Source organism: Tamandua tetradactyla, chromosome 23, assembly GCF_023851605.1.
Source record: "Tamandua tetradactyla isolate mTamTet1 chromosome 23, mTamTet1.pri, whole genome shotgun sequence".
Taxonomy (NCBI): domain Eukaryota; kingdom Metazoa; phylum Chordata; class Mammalia; order Pilosa; family Myrmecophagidae; genus Tamandua; species Tamandua tetradactyla.
The window spans coordinates 37,772,117-37,795,098 of record NC_135349.1 but is presented as its reverse complement, the minus strand read 5'-3'; the positions used below and the strand labels follow the sequence as shown (position 1 = coordinate 37,795,098).

Genomic DNA, 22,982 nt, shown 5'->3' with positions numbered 1-22,982 from the left:
TCTTATGTGTGTTTTCCAGGTGAATGGTTTTATTTGCAGGGAAGTATTGTAAACCAGTCCAGTTCTGTCTCTCATCTTTCACTTTGGGCACCCCCACTTTCTCACCCCGTCTGAAAATAATTCCTGTGAAGGCCAAAGACTGGAGCAAATTGGTCTGACATTTTTGAGGCCCTTTGAAATCAGTATCCACCCTGGGCTGGTGACCGAACTTTTGGACCTTTGTGCTCAAGACGCTCTGGGTTCTCCAACCTTAGTTTGGTGTATAATTGTGTGTGTGGAAGCACAGTAACCACAAAAACCCTCCAGTTATAAAACTGGGATAATTCCTAAGATTTCTCTTCCTTTGAAGAAATCCATTTTGCCTCTTGCCTTGTTTTGATCACCACTAAGCATGCTTTTTTTTTTTTTTAGAAGGAAGGAAGGAAGGAAGGAAGAAAGGGAAACATCTTTAAACATTTTCTTGTTTTATTGTATTCTGTTTCTCCGTTTTTGTTACATGGGCTGGGGCCGGGAATCGAACCGAGGTCCTCCGGCATAGCAGGCAAGCACTTTGCCCGCTGAGCCACCGCGGCCCGCCCGCTAAGCATGCTTTTAAGTCAGTTTGGACAAGACATCAGATTCGATTGTGAACCCCTTCCCTCAAGACCGCCCTTATCCACCAACACCCCTCATAAGAATTTGAAAGAATCTAGAAAAGACTTGGGTGTTGGGGTAAATTGTTTCTTGGTGAAGTGCGATCCTCTTTTTTTTTAAGTCCAAGTTAAACTGTTAAAAAACCTTTAGCAATCCTTTCAAATCATCTTTCCTATAGCAATTTTTTGCAGAAGTTGAGCTGCTACCGCTCCCCCTTAACATGGTGCAAGGGGGGTATATAGACCTAAACTGGGGATTGAAATGTGACATGGCATTTGTCTTACGTATTTCCGTCTCCCATCGTGTGGAGGTGATAGCTTAGAAGATCGATATGTAACTTGCCTGAGACTGGTCTGACCTAGAACCTCACTCCAGAAGGCCCCCCAGCCCTGCCTGCAGTGAACCCTCTCTGTTCCCTTTTACCATCATGCTCTGTGATTTAGCTTCTCTGGCTTATAGCTGCATTATGTGGACAAAGAATGAAACCTGTCTCAGAATTCTCCCTACTCCCTCTCCCTCCTATGTGTGGCCTTTATTTAGGCTGACTGGGACAAGTTGCATACTGGGTCTGGGGAGACAAAGGAAAGGAGCAGTAACTTGACTCACTGCATCATTCTTTTCACTTGAACTTGCAGTCTCCTGCAGTACCTTACTTCTGGTTATTAACAATAGAGGGGCAATTTTCCAGTTAATGTGATTACAAAGCATCAGTCTTCACTAACTCTACTCTTTGGGGAGAGATGCAGAGAAGAGTAATCCAATTTGCTTGTTTGAATTAATACTCTCAGAGTTGAGTCTAGAATCTCTTTCCTAGGAGAGTTCTAGTCTCTCCCTGGGAGATAGGCCTGCAGCCCTTGGGAACAGCTTAGCTTGTAATGTGAGGAAACCTAGTTGTCTCTGGAACAAAGTCAGCAAAATGAAAGAGTATCCCTCATTCTCCAGGGGCATGGGCCTTTGGAGTTTGGATCCCAAGCCAGAAAATCAAGGGCCAGAGCTTTTTCTAGGATTCAGAAAAAGTCTTCCAAGTTGAAGAGAAGAATCCATATGTTCTGGGTAGTAAGGATGTGAAAATGCGGAATTTAGGGCACCAGAGGAGGAAAAGGGGAAGAAACCACTGCAAGTCTATTGCAGTGATTCTTGGGGTAAGTACTGCTTGGCCACTTATTCCACAATGGGGAGCCAGTTAGGAGCACTGGCGTGGGGAGAATGGGGCCGGAATGGGCAGGAAAATCTAACACCTGCTCAGCGCCATCTCATGGTAATGCCTCTTTTTCCAGCTGCCCCCAGAAAGCCTTCCTGGATGCAGGGGCTGGGCACAGGGAACCCTCCCACTCCCACCTCCCCCCATCCCTTTCTTCCCTTGCAGAGTTCCCCATACCTCAGACCCCTCAGATCCACCCAAGGGCAGCAAGGTCCTGCCCTCGGGGAGTTAGCAGTCTGGCATGTCTGGAAATCAAGAAAGAAATTTCAGGAAAGAAATCCCTACCTTAAAACAGAATCCCTCTTTCAGTTCTGGGCATGGGGAGGCTGGTAAGTTTTGACGCATGGGCTCTGAGGCCCCTGCTGGGCCCTCCCCGTGTCATACCACCCTCCTCTCCTCTTGTCTGTGGTCTTCCTGTTTGGCTGGGTTCCACTTTCTTATGTGCAGGTTGTCCCTGTGCCTGAAAGGCGAGGCAGTGGCTTAGAACACAGGCTCTGCAGGCTCCGGCTGGGGTGTGGCCCCTGCTACCCTCAGACTGGGACTTGGAGCCCGTACTTAGCTTTCTGGGGTGTCCTTCCCCATCTATAAATGAGGGTAACAAGAAATCTTCCTCACAGGGTTCTTTGGTTCTTTTTTTTTTTTTCACATGGCAGGCACCAGGAATCGAACCCGGGTCTCCGGCATGGCAGGCGAGAACTCTGCCACTGAGCCACTGTTGCCCGCACGCACAGGGTTCTTTTATGTCTTAATTGAACCACTACAAGTGAAGTCTTTAGTGAAGATCGTGGTACCGAAGTAAGTAAATGGTAGTGGTAACTGCTGTGGTTATTTGCCTTTATCTTTAGTTAATGCCCCCTCATTACTCAGGCCTTAGCTCAAACATTATTTTCTCAAGGAAGGTTTCTCTGATCACTCCCTCTTCTATCCCTAGACTAGGTAAATTCCTCCATTTTTCACAGTATCTTGTAAAAAAATCCTAGTTTAGCATAAAACATGTTTTCATGGGATTGTCTCCCTCAACTAGGCAGCACAGGTTATGAGAGTGGAGGCTGATTTTTGCTCACCAATGCATCTTCTGCAGTTTTCTATTACAGTAGATCAAATTATCACAAACTTAGTGACTGAAAACAACCTATAGCTGTTATCTCCTAATTCTGCAGGTCAGAAGTCCAGGCCCCTCTCAGCTGCTTCAGGGTCTCTGTGTTAGTCAGATTCAGTTGTCAACTTGGCCAGGTGAGCATACCTAGTCTTGTTGCTGCGGACATAAGCCAATGGTACGCGAACCTCATCTGTTGCTAATTACATCTGCAGTCAGCTAGGAGGCGTGTCTGCTGCAATGAGTGACGTTTGACTTAATTGGCTGGTGCTTAAATGAGAGAGCACAACGTAGCACAGCTAAGCAGCTCGGCATTCCTCATCTCAGCACTCGCAGCTCAGCCCAGGCCTTTGGAGATGCAGAAAGAAGTCACCCCGGGGAAGGTTGTTGGAACCCAGGGGCCTGGAGAGAAGACCAGCCTTTTATAATCCCCTTTTATTAAATAATCCCCTTTTATTAAAAGCCAATCCAGACTTCCGGAGAAGATGGCGGCTTAGTAAGACGCGCGGGTCTTAGTTCCTCCTCCAGAAAAGCAACTAAAGAAACAGAAACAATACGAAACAGCTCCCGGAGCCACGACAGAGACCAAAAAGACAGCGTACCCCATTCTGGAACGGCTGAACGGGCAGGGAGAATCCGCTGCGGTGAGATACCCGAGGGGAGCGCGTTTTCCCGGCCGGGGTGGCTGGCGACTGGGGTCCCCTCCACGCACGTGGCTCCCTGGTCTGACTAAGAACGTTGGATAGTGGGGCCCTCCCACCATGCTTGGCGTCTCGGGCCAGCTGGGCAATTTGGACCGGCACTCCCCCAAGCCACGGCTGGCGACCCCCCCCTCCACGCGCGGTTTCCTGGGTCGACTGCGAGATTCGGATTGGCGAGTTAAAGGAGCCACAGCATCTTTTACTGGTGGGCCCCGCAGACAGACGAGCGCCACAAGCGCCACCTACTGGGCAGGAAAAGAAAAACCGCCCAGACATTTCACAGAAAAACCTTTCAACCAGCCGGGTCCCACACCCAGGGAAATCTGATCAAATGCCCAGACACCAGCAGAAAATAATGGATGACGCTCGGAAAATTGAAGATATGGCCCAGTCAAAGGAACAAACCAATAGTTCAAATGAGATACAGGAGCTGAGACAACTAATGCTGAATATACAAACAGAAATGGAAAAACTCTTCAAAAACCAAATCAATAAATTGAGGGAGGACATGAAGAAGACATGGGCTGAACAAAAAGAAGAAATAGAAAATCTGAAAAAACAAATCACAGAACTTATGGGAGTGAAGGACAAAGAAGAAAAAATGGAAAAAACAATGGATACCTACAATGGTAGATCTAAAGAGACAGAAGCTACAATTAGTGAACTGGAGGATGGAACATCTGAATTCCAAAAAGAAACAGAAACTATAGGGAAAAGAATGGAAAAACTTGAGCAGGGAATCAGGGAACTGAACGACAATATGAAGCGCACAAATATACGTGTTGTGGGTGTCCCAGAAGGAGAAGAGAAGGGAAAAGGAGGAGAAAAACTAATGGAAGAAATTATCACTGAAAATTTCCCAACTTTTATGAAAGACCTAAATTTACAGATCCAAGAAGTGCAGCGCACCCCAAAGAGAATAGACCCAAATAGGCATTCTCCAAGACACTTACTAGTTAGAATGTCAGAGGTCAAAGAGAAAGAGAGGATCTTGAAAGCAGCAAGAGAAAAACAATCTGTCACATACAAGGGAAACCCAATAAGACTATGTGTAGATTTCTCAGCAGAAACCATGGAAGCTAGAAGACAGTGGGATGATATATTTAAATTACTAAAAGAGAAAAACTGCCAACCAAGACTTCTATATCCAGCAAAATTGTCCTTCAAAAATGAAGGAGAAATTAAAACATTTATAGACAAAAAGTCACTGAGAGAATTTGTGACCAAGAGACCAGCTCTGCAAGAAATACTAAAGGGAGCACTAGAGTCAGATACGAAAAGACAGAAGAGAGAGGTATGGAGTAAAGTGTAGAAAGAAGGAAAATCAGATATGATATATATAATACAAAAGGCAAAATGGTAGAGGAAAATATTATCGAAACAGTAATAACACTAAAAGTTAATGGACTGAATTTCCCAATCAAAAGACATAGAATGGCAGAATGGATTACGACCCAGCAATACTACTGCTAGGTATCTACTCAAAGGACTTAAGGGCAAAGACACAGATGGACATTTGCACAGCAGTGTTTATAGCAGCATTATCTACAATTGCAAAGAGATGGAAACAGCCAAAATGTCCATCAACAGACGAGTGGCTAAACAAACTGTGGCGTATACCTACAATGGAATATTATGCAGCTTTAAGACAGACTAAACTTATGAAGCATGTAATAACATGGATGGACCTAGAGAACATTATGCTGAGTGAGTCTAGCCAAAAACTAAAGGACAAATACTGTATGGTCCCACTGATGTGAACCGACATTCGAGAATCAGCTTGGAATATATCATTGGTAAGAGACCAGCAGGAGTTAGAAACAGGGTAAGATAATGGGTAATTGGAGCTGAAGGGATACAGACTGTGCAACAGGACTAGATACAAAAACTCAAAAATGGACAGCACAATAATACCTAAGTGTAATGTAACTATGTTGGAACACTGAATGAAGCTGCACCTGAAATATAGTTTTTTGTTTGTTTGTTTGTTTGTTTGTTTGTATCTTTTGTTTTTGTTTTTTCCTTTTTCCTTTTTTATATATATATATTTTTATTAGTATTATTTTAATTCTCTTCTCTATATTAACATTCTGTATCTTTTTCTGCTGTTTTGCTAGTTCTTTTCCTAAATCGATGCAAATGTACTAGGAAATGATGATCATACATCTATGTGATGATACTCAGAATTACTGAGTGCATGTGTAGAATGGAATGATTTCTAAATGTTGTGTTAATTTCTTTTCTTTTTTTTGATTAATAAAAAAAATTAAAAAAAAAAAAAAGCCAATCCATCTCTGGCGTGTTGCATTCTGGCAGCTAGCAAACTAGAACAGTCTCTGAAGGCCACAATCAAGGTGTCACCTGGCTGGGGAAGAACTCATTTCCCAGCTCCAGGTGTTGGCAGAATCCATTTCTCTGGGGCTGACTGAGGGCCCCTGGTTTTTGCTGGTTGTCAGATGGAGGCCACAGCAGTTTTTTGCCATGTGGGCTGCCTCAAATGGTTGCTTTCTTTGTCAAATCAGCAAGGAGACTCTCTTCAATCTCATACTCTATAACCTAATCAAGAGATGGACATCCCATCATCACCTTTGCCATATTCTGGTGGTTAGAAGGAAGACAATTCCTACTTCCTAGATGACCCATGCATAAGGAACTGATGACTGGCTTAGGTGGAAAGGGCCTGGAGTGGGAGGAAAGAAGTCCGGGTGAAACTTTTTCAGGGTCAACAACAAAACTTCAAAGCTGCAAGTGTCCTTAAGACCACCTAGTGGGTCAAACCCACCATTCACCCATAGGGAAACTGAGGCTCAGAGGGATTAAGTCACTGCCCAAGTCTCTTGGTGGTGCATCTGGGTTAGGAGCCCCAAATATCCAGTCTCCAGTCCAGTTTTCATCCAGCCTCAACAGGGTACAGGGCACCAAGCCAGGTGTGGGGGGCCCACATGAGGGAGATAGGACCCCAGCCATCCCTTTCTGCCTCCCTGTAGCAGCAGGACCCTAGGGCTCTCGGCTCCTGGGGAGAACACAATTCAGACAGGAAAAGCCACTGAGAGGGTGGTTCTCAATTGGAGGGGGCATCAGAATCACCAGGGGAAGGAGTTTAAAATGCAGGCTCTGTTCCTCAAAGCCACAGTCCTGAACTTCTCAAAAATGTCAGTGTTGTGATAGAAAGGCCAAGGGCTCGTTCCAGATAGAAGGAGACTAGAGAGAGATATGGCAAGTGCATAAAGGAAAGTATTGGGGCAGTTGGTAAATTTGAATATAGATAGTAATCAATAATTGTTCTGTAATTATTAAAGAAAATGTCCTTGTTCTTTAAGGCACGCTGAAGGATTTTGGCGTAAAAGGGCATGCTGTCTGCACTCATAATCAAATTATTCTGGAAAAAGACACATTTATGTGTGTGTGTGTGTGTGTGTGTGTGTGTTGTGTTTAGAGAGAGAGAGATGGGGGAGGGCAATATGGGGGAGGGCCAGGGGCAGGAGGTTGTGGTGCCAGAGCTGGTGGAAATTGGAAATCTTATATTCAGTTTCCACTTTTTGTGTGGTTGTAATGTAACCCCCTCCACTTCCATTGACATTCTGTAAATTCTGCCTTGTGCTCTGAGTTTGTGCTGGTTGCTGCCTATGGACAGTGGAGATAGGGGCCTAAGTTCCCCATCGGACTTGATAGGAAGTACAGGGAGGGGACAGCTGTGGGCAAGGCATGGGGAAGGATGCAGAGGGGCAGGTGGGAGCCAGCAGTCACGGTCAGATGTGGCTGTGGGACTGTAAGAACTGGAGAAGGGGCGGGAACCTTGGGGAGCATGTCGGGTGTGCTTCAAATGTCATTTGGGTTACGACGACTTGTGTCACTGCAGCATCCCATCTGTTCAGCCGTCTGTTTAGTGATGACCTCCTGAAGGCAGGGCCCTGGGTCTGCCTCATGGTTTCATCCCCAGCAGCAGTCCCTGGCCCTCTGAGAACCTCAGCGAGGCTTAGACAGCCTTCAGCCTTGGAGTCATCTTCCTACCTTCCTATTTAGACAGGAAAAATTGACTTTATGAAGAGCATCCTTCTACACTGTTCTCATGTGTTGTTCTCTCCATTTCACTGATCTAGACACTGAGGTGCAGGGATGTAAAGAAAATTGCCCAAGCTTACCCAAGGAGGGGTCAGCTTGGGATTTTAGTGGACGCAGCCCGACTCCGAGCTGAAACCCTCAATCACCTTTCTAGATCACCTTCTCTTTTGCTAACCCTGCCCATCAGTGTTTCTGTTCAGACTGAACATCGGTGACAAGCCCCTACCTCCTCGTTCCTTCCTCTTTGACATCTGGCTCCCTCATAAGTGGAAGTTACATGAAGAGAAAACCAGCCTGTCTTATTTTCTCTGTGTTTCCCTAGAACATACTAAATACTACAATAACTAGTGGAATTAACTAACAAATTAATGAATGGGGAAATGAACCGACATCTGCAGCTCCCAACTTTCTTGAGTGTTTGCCCCAGCCTGTGACACATGCCGGCTGCCCTGTGGGTGGTTGGTATCTGGGGCTTGGCTGGTGGCCCCGGGCACATGGGGACTGCGTCTTCTCAAGCTGCAGATGAGCTAGGACATTGAGCCTCACAGCTCTGGGCTCTCCAGAGCTCACAGAGGCTTGAACGTTGTGGGCGTGGCCATGAGTCAACGCTAATCAATCACGACTCACCAGGGAAACGTTTTGAAACATTAAAGAAACCCCAGGCCTGGCTGACCCTGTTCCACCACAGCTTACAGTCCTTGTACCCTGGGCCTGGCCTGACCCCTGCTCTCAGAGCACCAGGCAAGGAGTCAGAAAACCTATACCCAAGTCCAAGCTCCACCACTTACATGCTGTTTGACCTTAGGCTAATCACGTCCCCTCTCTGAGCCTCAGTTTCCCCACCCACCAAATGGGGGTGATGGAACAATGGGTACAGGTCATAGGTAAATCTGGCTTCGGGTTCCAGATTTGCTGGAGCAGCTCTCGCCAACCACATTCCATTTGCAAAGTCCTGTGGACACTTTTCATTGTGTTCTTAAGTCACAACTTAGCCTCCGGGTAAAGTTTGACCCTGTAGAACATGCCATCCTTGATAAACTCCTCGCCTGGTTTTCCTTCTTTCTCCCTGGCTGCTCCTGCTCAGTGCCCTTTGTCTGCTCCCTTAAACATTGGAGTGATCAAAGGTGCAAAGCTGGAGGGGTGGAGAGAGAGGTCGAGAAGGCAGACAGGGGCACACAAAGTTCTGAAAACCTGGCCACAGGGCCAAGGCTTCACCTTGAGGACAGCGGGAAGGGACAAGAGAGTTTTAAACTGGGAAGTGACATGACAAGTCAGATATGAGCTTTAGAAAGATCAGTTTGGCTCCAGAATGGGTCATGGATAGATGATAGGAAGGAGACGAGGGAATCTGAGAAGCTCCCGGCAGAGGGACTAAAAAGTTAAGGTTCAGGAAACAAAGAGAACATGACAAGAAGAATCAAGGACCCCAAAGAAACCTTCTGTGCCTAAGGAGGGATCCAGGAAAGGGGCATAAGGTGAAACTAAGTGTATAGGAAGAGGTCTAATCAGAGATGGTCTTTTAAACCTCATGAAAAAGCATGGATTTCATCCTAGAGGCCATGAGAATGGTTTTAAGGAAGGGAATAGCAACTAGATTGGTATTATTTAGGAAATCATCTGGCTGCTGTGTGGAGAATGAATTTAAGGGGAGAAAGACCAATGCTAAGGAGGTCAGTAAACTGCAGGTAACCAAGCAAAAGGCAACAGCGTTCACACTTGGGGCATGAGAGTATGGAAAGATTCTAGAGGTACTCAGCAGGTAGAAACTTAAGACTGGGCAACCTTGGAAAGGGTGGTGCCCTTTCCTGAGATGAAGACACACAGGCAAAGCTGAGCTCAGTTTCAGACAGAGGTTGGCAAACGTGTTCTTCAAGAGCCAGAGAGTGAATATTTCAGGATGCACAAGCCACACGGTTTTTGTCACAAGTGCCAATGCTACTCTTATAGCACAAAATCAGCCATAGACAATACATAAATGAAGAAATGAGCATAAGACAATACACAAATAAGCCTGTTTAATATGTTCCAATAAAACATTCAGGCAGCAGATGGGATCTGTCACCACGGGGCCACTGTTTGCTGACCCCTGATTTGGGGCATGGTACATATGAGGTGCCTATCCTGTATCTGAGTATAGGAGAGAGGTCTTCTCAAGAGAGAAGCTGGGGGGCTGTGTGAGTGAGATGACTGCCCAAGATGGGGAGGTCAGGAGAGGGGAAGAGCAGAATGCCGAGGGTCTTTCGGATGAGGAATATGTAAATGCTGGAGGCTGAGAGTTGGAGGCTCCTCGGAGAGTGGATTTCACAGCCATCAAGTGGAATGTGTGTCATATCACATGCCACAGAGAACCAAGACTGCACAGATGGGGTGTAACTACCTAGAGGTCACTGTTGACCCTGGTGAGAGAGGCTTCAGTGACACGAGAGTGACAGAAACCAGAATAAAATAGGTCAAGGAGGGAGCAGGAGATTAGGAAAATGGAGAGAGTAAGACTATGGACAAAACTAAAGAAGACTGTGATGACGTAAGAGAGGTGATAGCTGCAAAGGAAGATGGAGAGAAGGGTTATTATTATTTTTTAAGATGGGAGAGATTTGTCCAAGTCCTGAGGGGAAGAGAAAGAACTATTGAGTCAAAAGAGAGAAGACAGAGTCCGTTGACTTCTGCACTCCAGAAATAAACAATCTTAATCTGAACCACTATTTACAATGTGGACCCATTGTAAATAGGTTCTCTTGAAGATGTTATTTTTAGTTTAGATGTGTCCGCCTGAATCAGGGTGGGTCTCAATCCCATCACGGGAGGTCTTATAGAGAGAAAGCCACCTAGAAGAGAAAGGAGAGGCCATCTCCATGGGACGTGAGGTAGGGATGCAGGCCAAGGAACCCCCAAAATCCCCAGCAGCCAGCGTGAGAATGTTTATAGACTCTGGGGAGAAAGCATCACCTTGCTGGTGCCTCCACGTTGGACTTCTCCTAGCCTTAAAACCGTGAGCCAATAAATTCCCATTGTTTAAGCCTGCCCATTGTGTGGTATTTGTCATGGCAGCCTGAAAACTGAAGGGGTGTGAATGGTAACCCACCCCTAAGGACCCAGGCGACATTGGACAAAGAACTGGCTTTCCACTTTCTCGTCCGTAAAATGGTAGTCATACTAGGATCTGCCTCTTGGGGTTGGTGTGAGCAGCAAACAAGGTGGAGGATGTTGATAAACAATCAATACATGTAATTCCTGGGATTGTCCTCCCACCTGGCTTCCAGAAGAAGCAATCCTGAGTGTGCAGGCCTCTGAGATCTGCAGGGTTTCCCAGCTTTGCAGGCAGCCCTGGTGATCCAAGAGTGTCTCGAATAATCACCTTCCTCTGCTCTTTTGTGAAAGCCTAAATAAATGTTTTTTTGTTTTATTTGTAAAAAATCAATAGAAATAGTAGGAACATAAGTTAGGTTTACCCTTGGGCTTAACAGATATGCTAGAGGCAGGGTGTTTATGAGGGTTTCGATCAGCTTATTGGACTGGTGAGTGAAGGCTCTGTAATTGGTCTGGGATCAGGGATTCCAGACCCACGTTTTCAGTGGGGAGGGGAGGGCAGCTGGGCCTTTGCTGCCTGGAGTTTGTACTGCCAGTTAGGATGGGGGAGGCCTGCTTCAGACTTGGTCCAGGATATGGAAGAAGGACACAATGTCCCCTGACGCCAGCGAGGTGGCTCCAGCAATGGCCCTCCAGCTTTGGAATGGCAGAAAGTGTCAGGAGGCCTGAAGCCCGGACCGAAGCAGAAGCACATGGGAGAAGGCGTGATGCCAGGGGCTGGGGGAGGGGTAGGTGTGCTGCCCCTGGGGAGGGGCCTTCAGGCCGGCTGACTCTGCGGTCCACGGTTAGAGAGACCGTGTCAACTCCAAAGCTGACATTAACTTGTGCTTTATAAATATTTTGAAAACACTACATGTTAGCGGCCCAACCATTTTACTTCTAGGAATTTATTCAAGGAAAAATTAGAAATTCAGATGAAATGTCATCCCCCAGATGTTTATCATGAAATTATCTACAAAACTGAAAAAGTAGAAATAGCGTGGAAATGAATAAACTACAATCAATCCACAAGATGGATTACTAAGCAGCCATTGAAAATATTTATGAAGCATGTTTAATGTTTACAAAAAGCTTTCTATGACATGGAGAACGATGGTGATATAATGCTAAGAGAAAAAAAACAGCTACAAAATGGTACAATATGCTACCAATCATGAAAAGAATTCATAGAAGAAAGATTGAAAAGAAACAGGCCAAAATGTCAAAGGTGGTCTTTAGTTGGACGGTTTTTCTTTAAAAACAAAACACAAAAACATTATACTTTCTGTGCTATCTTAGTGATATGCTATGTACAAGAATTACTTCCATAAATCAAGAGAGAAAAAGTAAAAACTTTAAAAATGCCGTGTACGTGGTTTCCATATTTATTTTCTCTGATGGATGATTGCACATCAGCGAATCTTGAGTTATACTAACTACTGAAGCCGGTCACGACACACACACTGTACAAATTGGTCACACGGCTGTGCCTGGCTGGCTGTAGCAAATGTACATTGAGTTACACGGGTGGAGTTGTTAGGCTGGTTAAAATACGCCGCCAAATGATGGGACACGGGTGGGTCAGGCTGCCTCTCCCGCCTGCCGCTGCTCTTTCTGAAGGTCTGTGTGTTGGGCTGGTGAGTGGTATCCTGCTGCGGCTGGCTCAGGTGACCCCCAGCAGTGGGGGTGAGGGGGCAGGAGGGAGCGTGCCTTGCCTCACACAGCTTCTGGTCTGAGACCCCTTCTCTTTCGCCCTGGCCTTGGCGTTGGGGCCTCCAGCTCTCTGCTACCTCTTCTGAGCACTGGATCTGCTCTAGCCCAGGCCTCCCCAGCCTCCTTCTCCTCCAGACACCTGGGGCAGACATCGCAAAGGAAAGACAAGGCAAGAGTGCAACGATATGCCCCTGATGCCAACCGCACCCAGCACAGGAGGGGAAGAAGCAGGAGATGTGACCATGACACCACACACAAGCGTACTCTACGGATGGCCCCTTTGTGTCCCAAGAATGCCAAACCTATATGGCGGTTGAAACAATGGGACTATGGGGAGCCCTCCATGGCACAGTCCCTGGGGAGGGGACAGACAAGGGATGGGGGCTGCGCTCACTGGGGACAGGCCTGATGGTAGAGCTAGGAGGGTGGGGTGGGGATGGGGGTCCCACAGGGTGATGGATTGTCGAGAGGTCATGACTGTACATGCCTGGGGACCATGCCCCTCTCCCAGTTCACTCGCATGTGGGTTAGATACATCTAGATAGAAGTGGAGATACATTTTTTCTTGGGAGGACCTTTCCTGGTGGTTGGATAAACAGAGAGACAGACTCCAGGGATCGGCATGCTCTAGGGAGGGCCATGCGACAGTAGGGGACTCCCTGTTGCTACACTCTGTACAGGGCGGCTGGGCCCACCCACCACACCCATGGCCCCTGGTGGCAGTCACGGGTTTGCCTTCAACCCCTTCTGCCTTGGAGAGCTCTTGGGCCCCAGTGCACTGGGGGCTATGAAGACAAGAGGGTGGGAGGGTCCCCGTGGCCCTGGGGGCACCCCGTATGGGGGCTACATGATGTTGCACTGGGTAGCCCCACAGCAATCCTTGATGAGTGCCAACCCCGTCTTGGCCACCGTGGGCTTGCTGGGTGGGGGCTCTGCTTTCTTCTCTGCCCGTGAGCCTGCAGCAGGGTAGCAGCACAGAGGAAGAGAGAGAGAGAGGAAGAGATGAGGTGAGGTGAGGAGAGCCCTCACTGTCTGCAGTCCCAGCCCCAACCCAACCCCTGGTCAGGCTATGCTCCAATTTCACAGGCCAGGTAATATGGCCTCGAGAGCTGCTACTGTCCTTGTGACTGTCCCTGCCTCCCTCTGGGCCCTCTGACTTCCAATCCTCAGTGTCCAACCACAGCTTTGAACCCTTTCCTATTCAGCAAACCTTGCCATTGTATTTGCCAAGCCTAGCATAGGAACTGACATTTATTAAATTTCTGTTGAATGAAATGAGAAATTTTGCCCAAGTCATTTGGTCCAAGTGCTCATATTTTTCAAATCTGGAAAATAAGCATACATTATCTTTTCACATATTCCTCCATCCCCATCCTCTCTTTCTCTCTGTCTGGAATGCCTAGTAGATATAAGTTGTATCTTCTCGTTCTATCCTCCATAACTCATCATCTCTCACATTTTCCATCTCTTTGTCTCTGTGCTGCATTCTGGGTAGTTTTCTCATATTTGTCTTCCAATTTATGAACTCTCCTTTCAGCTGTGTCCCTGTGTTTAATCTGCTCTTTAGCCCATCAATTGAGTTTTTACTTCAGTGACAATTTATTTTCCAAAAGGTTAAATTTTTTTTTTTGCAAATTCTCCTATTTTTTCTTGACACAATCCTGCGATTCTGTTTTGATTTTATTCCTTCCCTTGTCACTTTAATCATTTAAAATATACTGAGTTTATTATCTCTTTTAGATAGTTCTGTCATTTCTGGTTCTTGCGAGGACAGATATTCTCTTTGTTGTTTCTGCTAACTCTCTCACTGTGGTTCATTTCCGGTGGTTTTTTTTTTTTCATTTTTATTGGAAGCTCCTCTTCATGGGGGCTGTTTCTTCTGTGAGAGTCTTGTGAACTGGGGGATCCAGAAAGGTCCCTACTGCAGTTTTGTATTTGCTTTTGCCGGGATTTCAGAGATTTCACTGGTTTTATACTAGTTTTTTTTTTTAAAGTGTTTTCCTTTTTTTAATTATTATTATTTTATTTTTTTATTAATTAACGGAAAAAAAGAAATTAACCCAACATTTAGAAATCATACCATTCTACATATGCAATCAGCAATTCTTAACATCATCACATAGATGCATGATCATCATTTCTTAGTACATTTGCATCGGTTTAGAAGAACTAGCAACGCAACAGAAAAAGATATAGAATGTTAATATAGAGAAAAGAAATAAAAGTAATAATAATAGTAAAAAAAAAACAAAAAACAAAAAAAAAACCTATACTCAGATGCAGCTTCATTCAGTGTTTTAACATGATTACTTTACAATTAGGTATTATTGTGCTGTCCATTTTTGAGTTTTTGTATCTAGTCCTGTTGCACAGTCTGTATCCCTTCAGCTCCAATTACCCATTATCTTACCCTGTTTCTAACTCCTGCTGGACTCTGTTACCAATGACATATTCCAAGTTTATTCTCGAATGTCCGTTCACATCAGTGGGACCATACAGTATTTGTCCTTTAGTTTTTGGCTAGACTCATTCAGCATAATGTTCTCTAGGTCCATCCATGTTATCACATGCTTCATAAGTTTATCCTGTCTTAAAGCTGCATAATATTCCATCGTATGTATATACCACAGTTTGTTTAGCCATTCTTCTGTTGATGGAGATTTTGGCTGTTTCCATCTCTTTGCAATTGTAAATAACGCTGCTATAAACATTGGTGTGCAAATGTCCTTTTTTTTTGTCTTTGCCCTTAAGTCCTTTGAGTAGATACCCAGCAATGGTATTGCTGGTTCGTATGGCAATTCTATATTCAGCTTTTTGAGGAACCACCAAACTGCCTTCCACAGTGGTTGCACCATTTGACATTCCCACCAACAGTGGATAAGTGTGCCTCTTTCTCCGCATCCTCTCCAGCACTTGTCATTTTCTGTTTTGTTGATAATGGCCATTCTGGGGGGTGTGAGATGATATCTCATTGTGGTTTTGATTTGCATTTCTCTAATGGCCAGGGACATTGAGCATCTCTTCATGTGCCTTTTGGCCATTTGTATTTCCTCTTCTGAGAGGTGTCTGTTCAAGTCTTTTTCCCATTTTGTAATTGGGTTGGCTGTCTTTTTGTTGTTGAGTTGGACAATCTCTTTATAAATTCTGGATACTAGACCTTTATCTGATATGTCATTTCCAAATATTGTCTCCCATTGTGTAGGCTGTCTTTCTAATTTCTTGATGAAGTTCTTTGATGCACAAAACTGTTTAATTTTGAGGAGCTCCCATTTATTTATTTCCTTCTTCAGTGCTCTTGCTTTAGGTTTAAGGTCCATAAAACTGCCTCCAATTGTAAGTTTCATAAGATATCTCCCTACATTTTCCTCTGTTTCATGGTCTTAGACCTAATGTTTAGATCTTTGATCCATTTTGAGTTAACTTTTGTATAGGGTGTAAGATATGGGTCTTCTTTCATTCTTTTGCATATGGATATCCAGTTCTCTAGGCACCATTTATTGAAGAGACTGTTCTGTCCCAGGTAAGTTGGCTTGACTGCCTTATCAAAGATCAAATGTCCATAGATGAGAGGGTCTATATCTGAGCACTCTATTCTATTCCATTGGTCGATATATCTATCTTTATATCAAGACCATGCTGTTTTGACACTGTGGCTTCATAATATGCCTTAAAGTCAGGCAGCACGAGACCTCCAACTTCGTTTTTTTTCCTCAAGATGTTTTTAGCAATTCGGGGCACCCTGCCCTTCCAGATAAATTTGCTTATTGGTTTTTCCATTTCTGAAAAATAAGTTGTTGGGATTTTGATTGGTATTGCATTGAATCTGTAAATCAATTTAGGTAGGATTGACATCTTAACTATATTTTGTCTTCCAATCCATGAACACGGTATGCTCTTCCATCTATTTAGGTCTTCTGTGATTTATTTTAACAGCTTTTTGTAGTTTTCTTTGTATAGGTTTTTTTGTCTCTTTAGTTAAATTTATTCCTAGGTATTTTATTCTTTTAGTTGCAATTGTAAATGGGATTCGTTTCTTGATTTCCCCCTCAGCTTGTTCATTACTAGTGTATAGAAATGCTACGGATTTTTGAATGTTGATCTTGTAACCTGCTACTTTGCTGTACTCATTTATTAGCTCTAGTAGTTTTGTTGTGGATTTTTCTAGGTTTTCGACGTATAGTATCATATCATCTGCAAACAGTGATAGTTTTACTTCTTCCTTTTCAATTTTGATGCCTTGTATTTCTTTTTCTTGTCTAATTGCTCTGGCTAGAACCTCCAACACAATGTTGAATAATAGTGGTGATGGTGGACATCCTTGTCTTATTCCTGATCTTAGGGGGAAAGTTTTCAATTTTTCCCCATTGAGGATGATATTAGCTGTGGGTTTTTTATATATTCCCTCTATCATTTTAAGGAAGTTCCCTTGTATTCCTATCTTTTGAAGTGTTTTCAACAGGAAAGGATGTTGAATCTTGTCAAATGCCTTCTCTGCATCAATTGAGATGATCATGTGATTTTTCTGCTTTGATTTGTTGATATGGTGTATTACATTAATTGATTTTCTTATGTTGAACCATCCTTGCATACCTGGGATGAATCCTACTTGGTCATGATGTATAATTCTTTTAATGTGTTGTTGGATTCGATTTGCTAGAATTTTGTTGAGGATTTTTGCATCTATATTCATTAGAGAGATTGGCCTGTAGTTTTCTTTTTCTGTAATATCTTTGCCTGGTTTTGGTATGAGGGTGATGTTGGCTTCATAGAATGAATTAGGTAGCTTTCCCTCCGCTTCAATTTTTTTGAAGAGTTTGAGGAGAGTTGGTACTAATTCTTTCTGGAATGTTTGATAAAATTCACATGTGAAGCCGTCTGGTCCTGGACTTTTCTTTTTAGGAAGCTTTTGAATGACTGATTCAATTTCTTTACTTGTGATTGGTTTGTTGAGGTCATCTATTTCTTCTTGAGTCAAAGTTGATTGTTCATGTCTTTCCAGGAACCCGTCCATTTCCTCTAAATTGTTGTATTTATTAGTGTAAAGTTGTTCATAGTATCTTGTTATTACCTCCTTTATTTCTGTGAGGTCAGTGGTTATGACTCCTCTTCCATTTCTGATCTTATTTATTTGCATCCTCTCTCTTCTTCTTTTTGTCAATCTTGCTAAGGGCCCATCAATCTTATTGATTTTCTCATAGAACCAACTTCTGGTCTTATTGATTTTCTCTATTGTTTTCATGTTTTCAATTTCATTTATTTCTGCTCTAATCTTTGTTATTTCTTTCCTTTTGCTTGCTTTGGGATTAGTTTGCTGTTCTTTCTCCAGTTCTTCCAAGTGGACAGTTAATTCCTGCATTTTTGCCTGTTCTTCTTTTCTGATATAGGCATTTAGGGCAATAAATTTCCCTCTTAGCACTGCCTTTGCTGTGTCCCATAAGTTTTGATATGTTGTGTTTTCATTTTCATTCGCCTCTAGGTATTTACTAATTTCTCTTGCAATTTCTTCTTTGACCCACTTGTTGTTTAAGAGTGTGTTGTTGAGCCTCCACGTATTTGTGAATTTTCTGGCACTCTGCCTATTATTGATTTCCAACTTCATTCCTTTATGATCTGAGAAAGTGTTGTGTATGATTTCAATCTGTTTAAATTTGTTAAGACTTGCTTTGTGACCCAGCATATGGTCTATCTTTGAGAATGATCCATGAGCACTTGAGAAAAAGGTGTATCCTGCTGTTGTGGGATGTAATGTCCTATAAATGTCTGTTAAGTCTAGCTCATTTATAGTAATATTCAGATTCTCTATTTCTTTATTGATCCTCTGTCTAGATGTTCTGTCCATTGATGAGAGTGGTGAATTGAAGTCTCCGACTATTATGGTATATGTGTCTATTTCCCTTTTCAGTGTTTGCAGTGTATTCCTCATGTATTTTGGGGCATTCTGGTTTGGTGCGTAAATATTTATGATTGTTATGTCTTCTTGTTTAATTGTTCCTTTTATTAGTAGATAGTGTCCTTCTTTGTCTCTTTTAACTGTTTTACATTTGAAGTCTAATTTGTTGGATATTAGTATAGCTACTCCTGCTCTTTTCTGGTTGTTATTTGCATGAAATATCTTTTCCCAACCTTTCACTTTCAACCTATGTTTATCTTTGGGTCTAAGATGTGTTTCCTGTAGACAGCATATAGAAGGATCCTGTTTTTTAATCCATTCTGCCAGTCTATGTCTTTCGATTGGGGAATTCAGTCCATTAACATTTAGTGTTATTACTGTTTCGATAATATTTTCCTCTACCATTTTGCCTTTTGTATTATATATATCATATCTGACTTTCCTTCTTTCTACACTCTTCTCCATACCTCTCTCTTCTGTCTTTTCGTATCTGACTCTAGTGCTCCCTTTAGTATTTCTTGCAGAGCTGGTCTCTTGGTCACAAATTCTCTCAGTGACTTTTTGTCTGAGAATGTTTTAATTTCTCCCTCATTTTTGAAGGACAGTTTTGCTGGATATAGGAGTCTTGGTTGGCAGTTTTTCTCTTTTAGTAATTTGAATATTTCATCCCACTGTCTTCTCGCCTCCATGGTTTCTGCTGAGAAATCTACACATAGTCTTATCGGGTTTCCCTTGTATGTGATGGATTGTTTTTCTCTTGCTGCTTTCAAGATCCACTCTTTCTCTTTGACCTCTGACATTCTAACTAGTAAGTGTCTTGGAGAACGCCTAGTGGGGTCTATTCTCTTTGGGGTGCGCTGCACTTCTTGGATCTGTAATTTTAGGTCTTTCATAAGAGTTGGGAAATTTTCAGTGATAATTTCTTCCATTAGTTTTTCTCCTCCTTTTCCCTTCTCTTCTCCTTCTGGGACACCCACAACACGTATATTTGTGCGGTTCTAATTGTCCTTGAGTTCCCTGAGACCCTGTTCAAATTTTTCCATTCTTTTCCTGATAGTTTCTGTTTCTTTTTGGAATTCAGATGTTCCATCCTCCAAATCACTAATTCTATCTTCTGTCTCTTTGAATCTATCATTGTAGGTATCCATTGTTTTTTCCATCTTTTCTACTTTATGCTTCACTTCCATAAGCTCTGTGATTTGTTTTTTCAGTTTTTCTATTTCTTCTTTATGTTCAGCCCATGTCTTCTTCATTTCCTCCCTCAATTTATCGTTTTCATTTGTGAAGAGGTTTTCCATTCTGTTCGCATATTCAGCATTATTTGTCTCAGCTCCTGTATCTCATTTGAACTATTGGTTTGTTCCTTTGACTGGGCCATATTTTCAATTTTCTGAGCGTGATCCGTTATCTTCTGCTGTCATCTGGGCATTTAGTCAGATTTCCCTGGGTCTTGGACCCAACAGGTTGAAAGATTTTTCTGTGAAATCTCTGGGTTCTGTTTTTCTTATCCTGCCCAGTAGGTGGTGCTCGTGGCACACGTTTGCCTGCGGGTCCCACCAGTAAAAGGTGCTGTGGGTCCTTTAACTTTGGAAAACTCTCGCCGTGGGGGAGGTTCGCCAGCCGAAGCGGCTTGGAAGAGTGCCAGCCGTCCCGGGGGTCCGAACACGTGGAGGGTCGCCGGCTGCCGCAGCCCGGGAGAGTGCCCGTCCGAATTTCCTAGTCAGCCCGGGGCGCCAAGCGTGGCAGGAGGGTGCCAGCTGCCCCAGCCCGGGAGAATGCACCATTCCCAGCCAGACCGGGGTGTCACGTGTTTGGAAGGGACCCCCCGGTCACTGTTCTCCGCGGTCTGGGGATTTCCGATCCAATTCTCTCAGTTGGTCTGGGGGGCCTCGCGTGGTGGGGGCACCAGCCGCCGCTGCTTGAGGGGACCGCCTGCCCAATTCTGCCAGCTGGCCTGGGAAGGAGGAAGGGAGGGACTCTGGTCGCTTGCCGCCCTGCCTGGGAAAGCCCGCGCCCCTCGGCGATCTCACCGGAGCTGGTTCTCCCAGATAGTCAGCCATTCCAGGATGGGGTACGCTGTCTTTTTTATCTCTGTCGTGGCTCTGGGAGCTGTTCTGTATTGTTTCTACTCCCCCAGTAGCTGTTCTGGAGGAGGAAAGGTGAGGATGGCAAGGCTGTCAAGGATGGTGGCGGAGGAGCCGGTGAAGGCGGAAGAGGGCACGGTGGTGGTTGGAGAGCCGCTGGAGTAGGAGGAGAAAGGGAAGGATAAGATGGCGGATGGAGCGCCACCGGAGCAGAAGGGGAAAGAGAAGGGCTAGATGGCGGCAGGAGCGCTGGCAGAGAAAGAGGAAGAGGAGGGCTGGATGGTGGCTGGAGTGCCGCCGGCGGAGAAAGCTTTTTTTTTTTTTTTTTTTTAACATGGGCAGGCATCAGGAATCGAACCCAGGTCCTCAGGCATGGCAGGAAAGCATTCTTGCCTGCTGAGCCACCGTGGCCCTATACTAGTTTTTAATGTTAATTTCCAACTTGGGATTTCATCACCAGATGAGTAGTGTAAATTTGGACCTCACACTTGGCCCCTTGTGCTTGGTGTTTTGATTTTTTGGCAGAATCATTTATTTTCTATATCCATAGAAGGCGAGTTTCCTTGCTCTTTCTCCATCGTATTAGGTAAGTTTTTCTAATTTGCCTTTTATGGAAGAGGCAGTCCATTAAGGATGCTAGCTTGAGGCAGAGACCATGTGCCTTGTGATTTCAGAGGCCATTAGCTGCATTCACAGTCCTTTTCTCTCTTCACTGCCTTGCACTCTGATAATTGTGTTTCATGGGCTCTGAATGGGTGGCCAGTAAAAACTGGGATTGTGATTGTAGTAGGAGATAGTGGCAGATTTGTTTCTTCTCCCCAGCAAGATTTCCAATCCCTCTTTTTCTGGTAACAGCTCCTGTCCCTGTGGCTGTAGGAGTGGGCAGGTGACACAGATTTAGAGGACCACAGTATCCAGCCTCTTGGAAACTGTGACTGCCCTAAGGGGTGGGCACATGAGCCAAGAAGGGCCAAAGAGATCCGAGGGGAGGGAAGCAAGGGTGTTGCCGTGGAGCTGCAAAGCTTTGGGTCTGGGGTTCTGACCCCATGCAGGAGGCCTGTGTTGTAGGAGAAAATGGAGCTACCAGGTAAAGAGGGGCACAGGTGGGAAATGGAAAGAAAGCAAATAATTTCTGATAGTCTTCAGTCTTTGGAACCATGGTTCTCTAACAAACCCCCATTTTTCAACTGGATGGCCACTGTGTATAACTGAAAGAGGCCTCTCCTATACAGCTGTCTGATAAGTTTGAGAAACACTAAATCAGCAGAGAAGGCAGTTCCTTGACAGTGGGACCCATTACTGCTTTAACATGCTAATGGGCATTGGGACCCTCCAAGTGGAGGGACAAGTACCCAGCAGTTCCCATACTTATTCCACATGGGACCCTTTTGCTCTGTGTATCTTGTGAGGCTGATATTCTAGGAAGTCTGTTTCTGACTCCACTAAAGGTTCCAGGCCTGACAGAAGCCAGAGCTCCCTACAATCTACTTCAACGCCCACCCAGCCCCTTCTATGAAACACACCAAGCCATGTGGTCAGGGAAGATCAGTTGCTGCCAGGGCTGGCTATAGAATTTGCTGAGCCCACTGTAAAATGAAAACATGGGACTCCTTGTTCAAAAGGTATTAAGAATATCAATATAGCAACAGGAGCGTGCTAAACGGAGCACAGGGCCCTGTGTGACACACAGTCTCCACCTCCATGCAGCCAGCCCTGCCTGCCACCATCCCACGGTCAAATTTGATCTTTATAAAGCATTTCATTGTGCTTCTTCTGACTCCCAGACCTCTTTTAATTTTCTTTTCTCTTGGATTGGGGGGCAGGGGTGGAATTGCATTTTGCACTCACTGGCTGGAGATTTGGTTACTTTGTCTAGAGGTTTTAACTTGATTCTCAGGAAATCGGCCATTTCCTTGTCTTCTTCCTGTTCTCTGTGAGAGCATATATGGAAAAAAGAGAGAACAGTAAGCAAGAAAAGCATCAAAGAACCAATGAAACGAGACAAGAGATGGAATGTGTGGGGCCATATGCCAGGTTCTGTGTATGATGTGGGTATGTTGTTGCATGTTATTTGTGGGTGTTGTGTTTGATGAACCTGGTCTGAAGCAGAAACGGATATCAATGAGCAAAGATACATATCAGTGAAGGGGTATAGGCTTGCCCAGTACTAAGGTGAGACCCCAAGGCGGAGGCAGGGATGTTATAGCTCCAAGCATCATCTGGAGAGGTGGGTGACACTTCTCTTGACCCTGAATCTTTAAACCACCTATGCCCCCAGGAGGTACATCATGGACCTCAGAGCACATGTCATGTCAGCTCTTCCAAGCTTCACCAGGAGCAAAGATGGATAGTTCAGCCTGGCCAAGCTAGGCAGGCACACGTGCTTCCAGGAGAAGCCTTGGAAAACCCACAAGGAGGCAAAATGGAAAGGAAGTTTTCCTCCGGGTTAGAAGAGACCCTAGAGCCTGGAGTACATTGTACTTCTTTCCTTCTGCAGCTCCAAAGGCTTTGCTCAGAGACAAAATATTCAAGAATC

General features: G+C 44.6%; 1 protein-coding gene across 1 annotated transcript in view; it reads right to left on the bottom strand.

The window, feature by feature from the left end:
• Window positions 1–11,834: 11,834 nt before the first annotated feature.
• BMERB1 (bMERB domain containing 1) overlaps window positions 11,835–22,982 on the bottom strand; it is a 195,783-nt gene continuing 184,635 nt past the window's right edge. The window contains exons 5-6 of the mRNA XM_077141649.1: window positions 22,295–22,377; window positions 11,835–13,428 (exon numbers count right to left, since the gene is read on the bottom strand). Coding sequence (XP_076997764.1) covers window positions 13,316–13,428; window positions 22,295–22,377 — 196 coding nt within the window. The 3' untranslated portion in view covers window positions 11,835–13,315. The remainder of the gene's footprint in view (window positions 13,429–22,294; window positions 22,378–22,982) is intronic.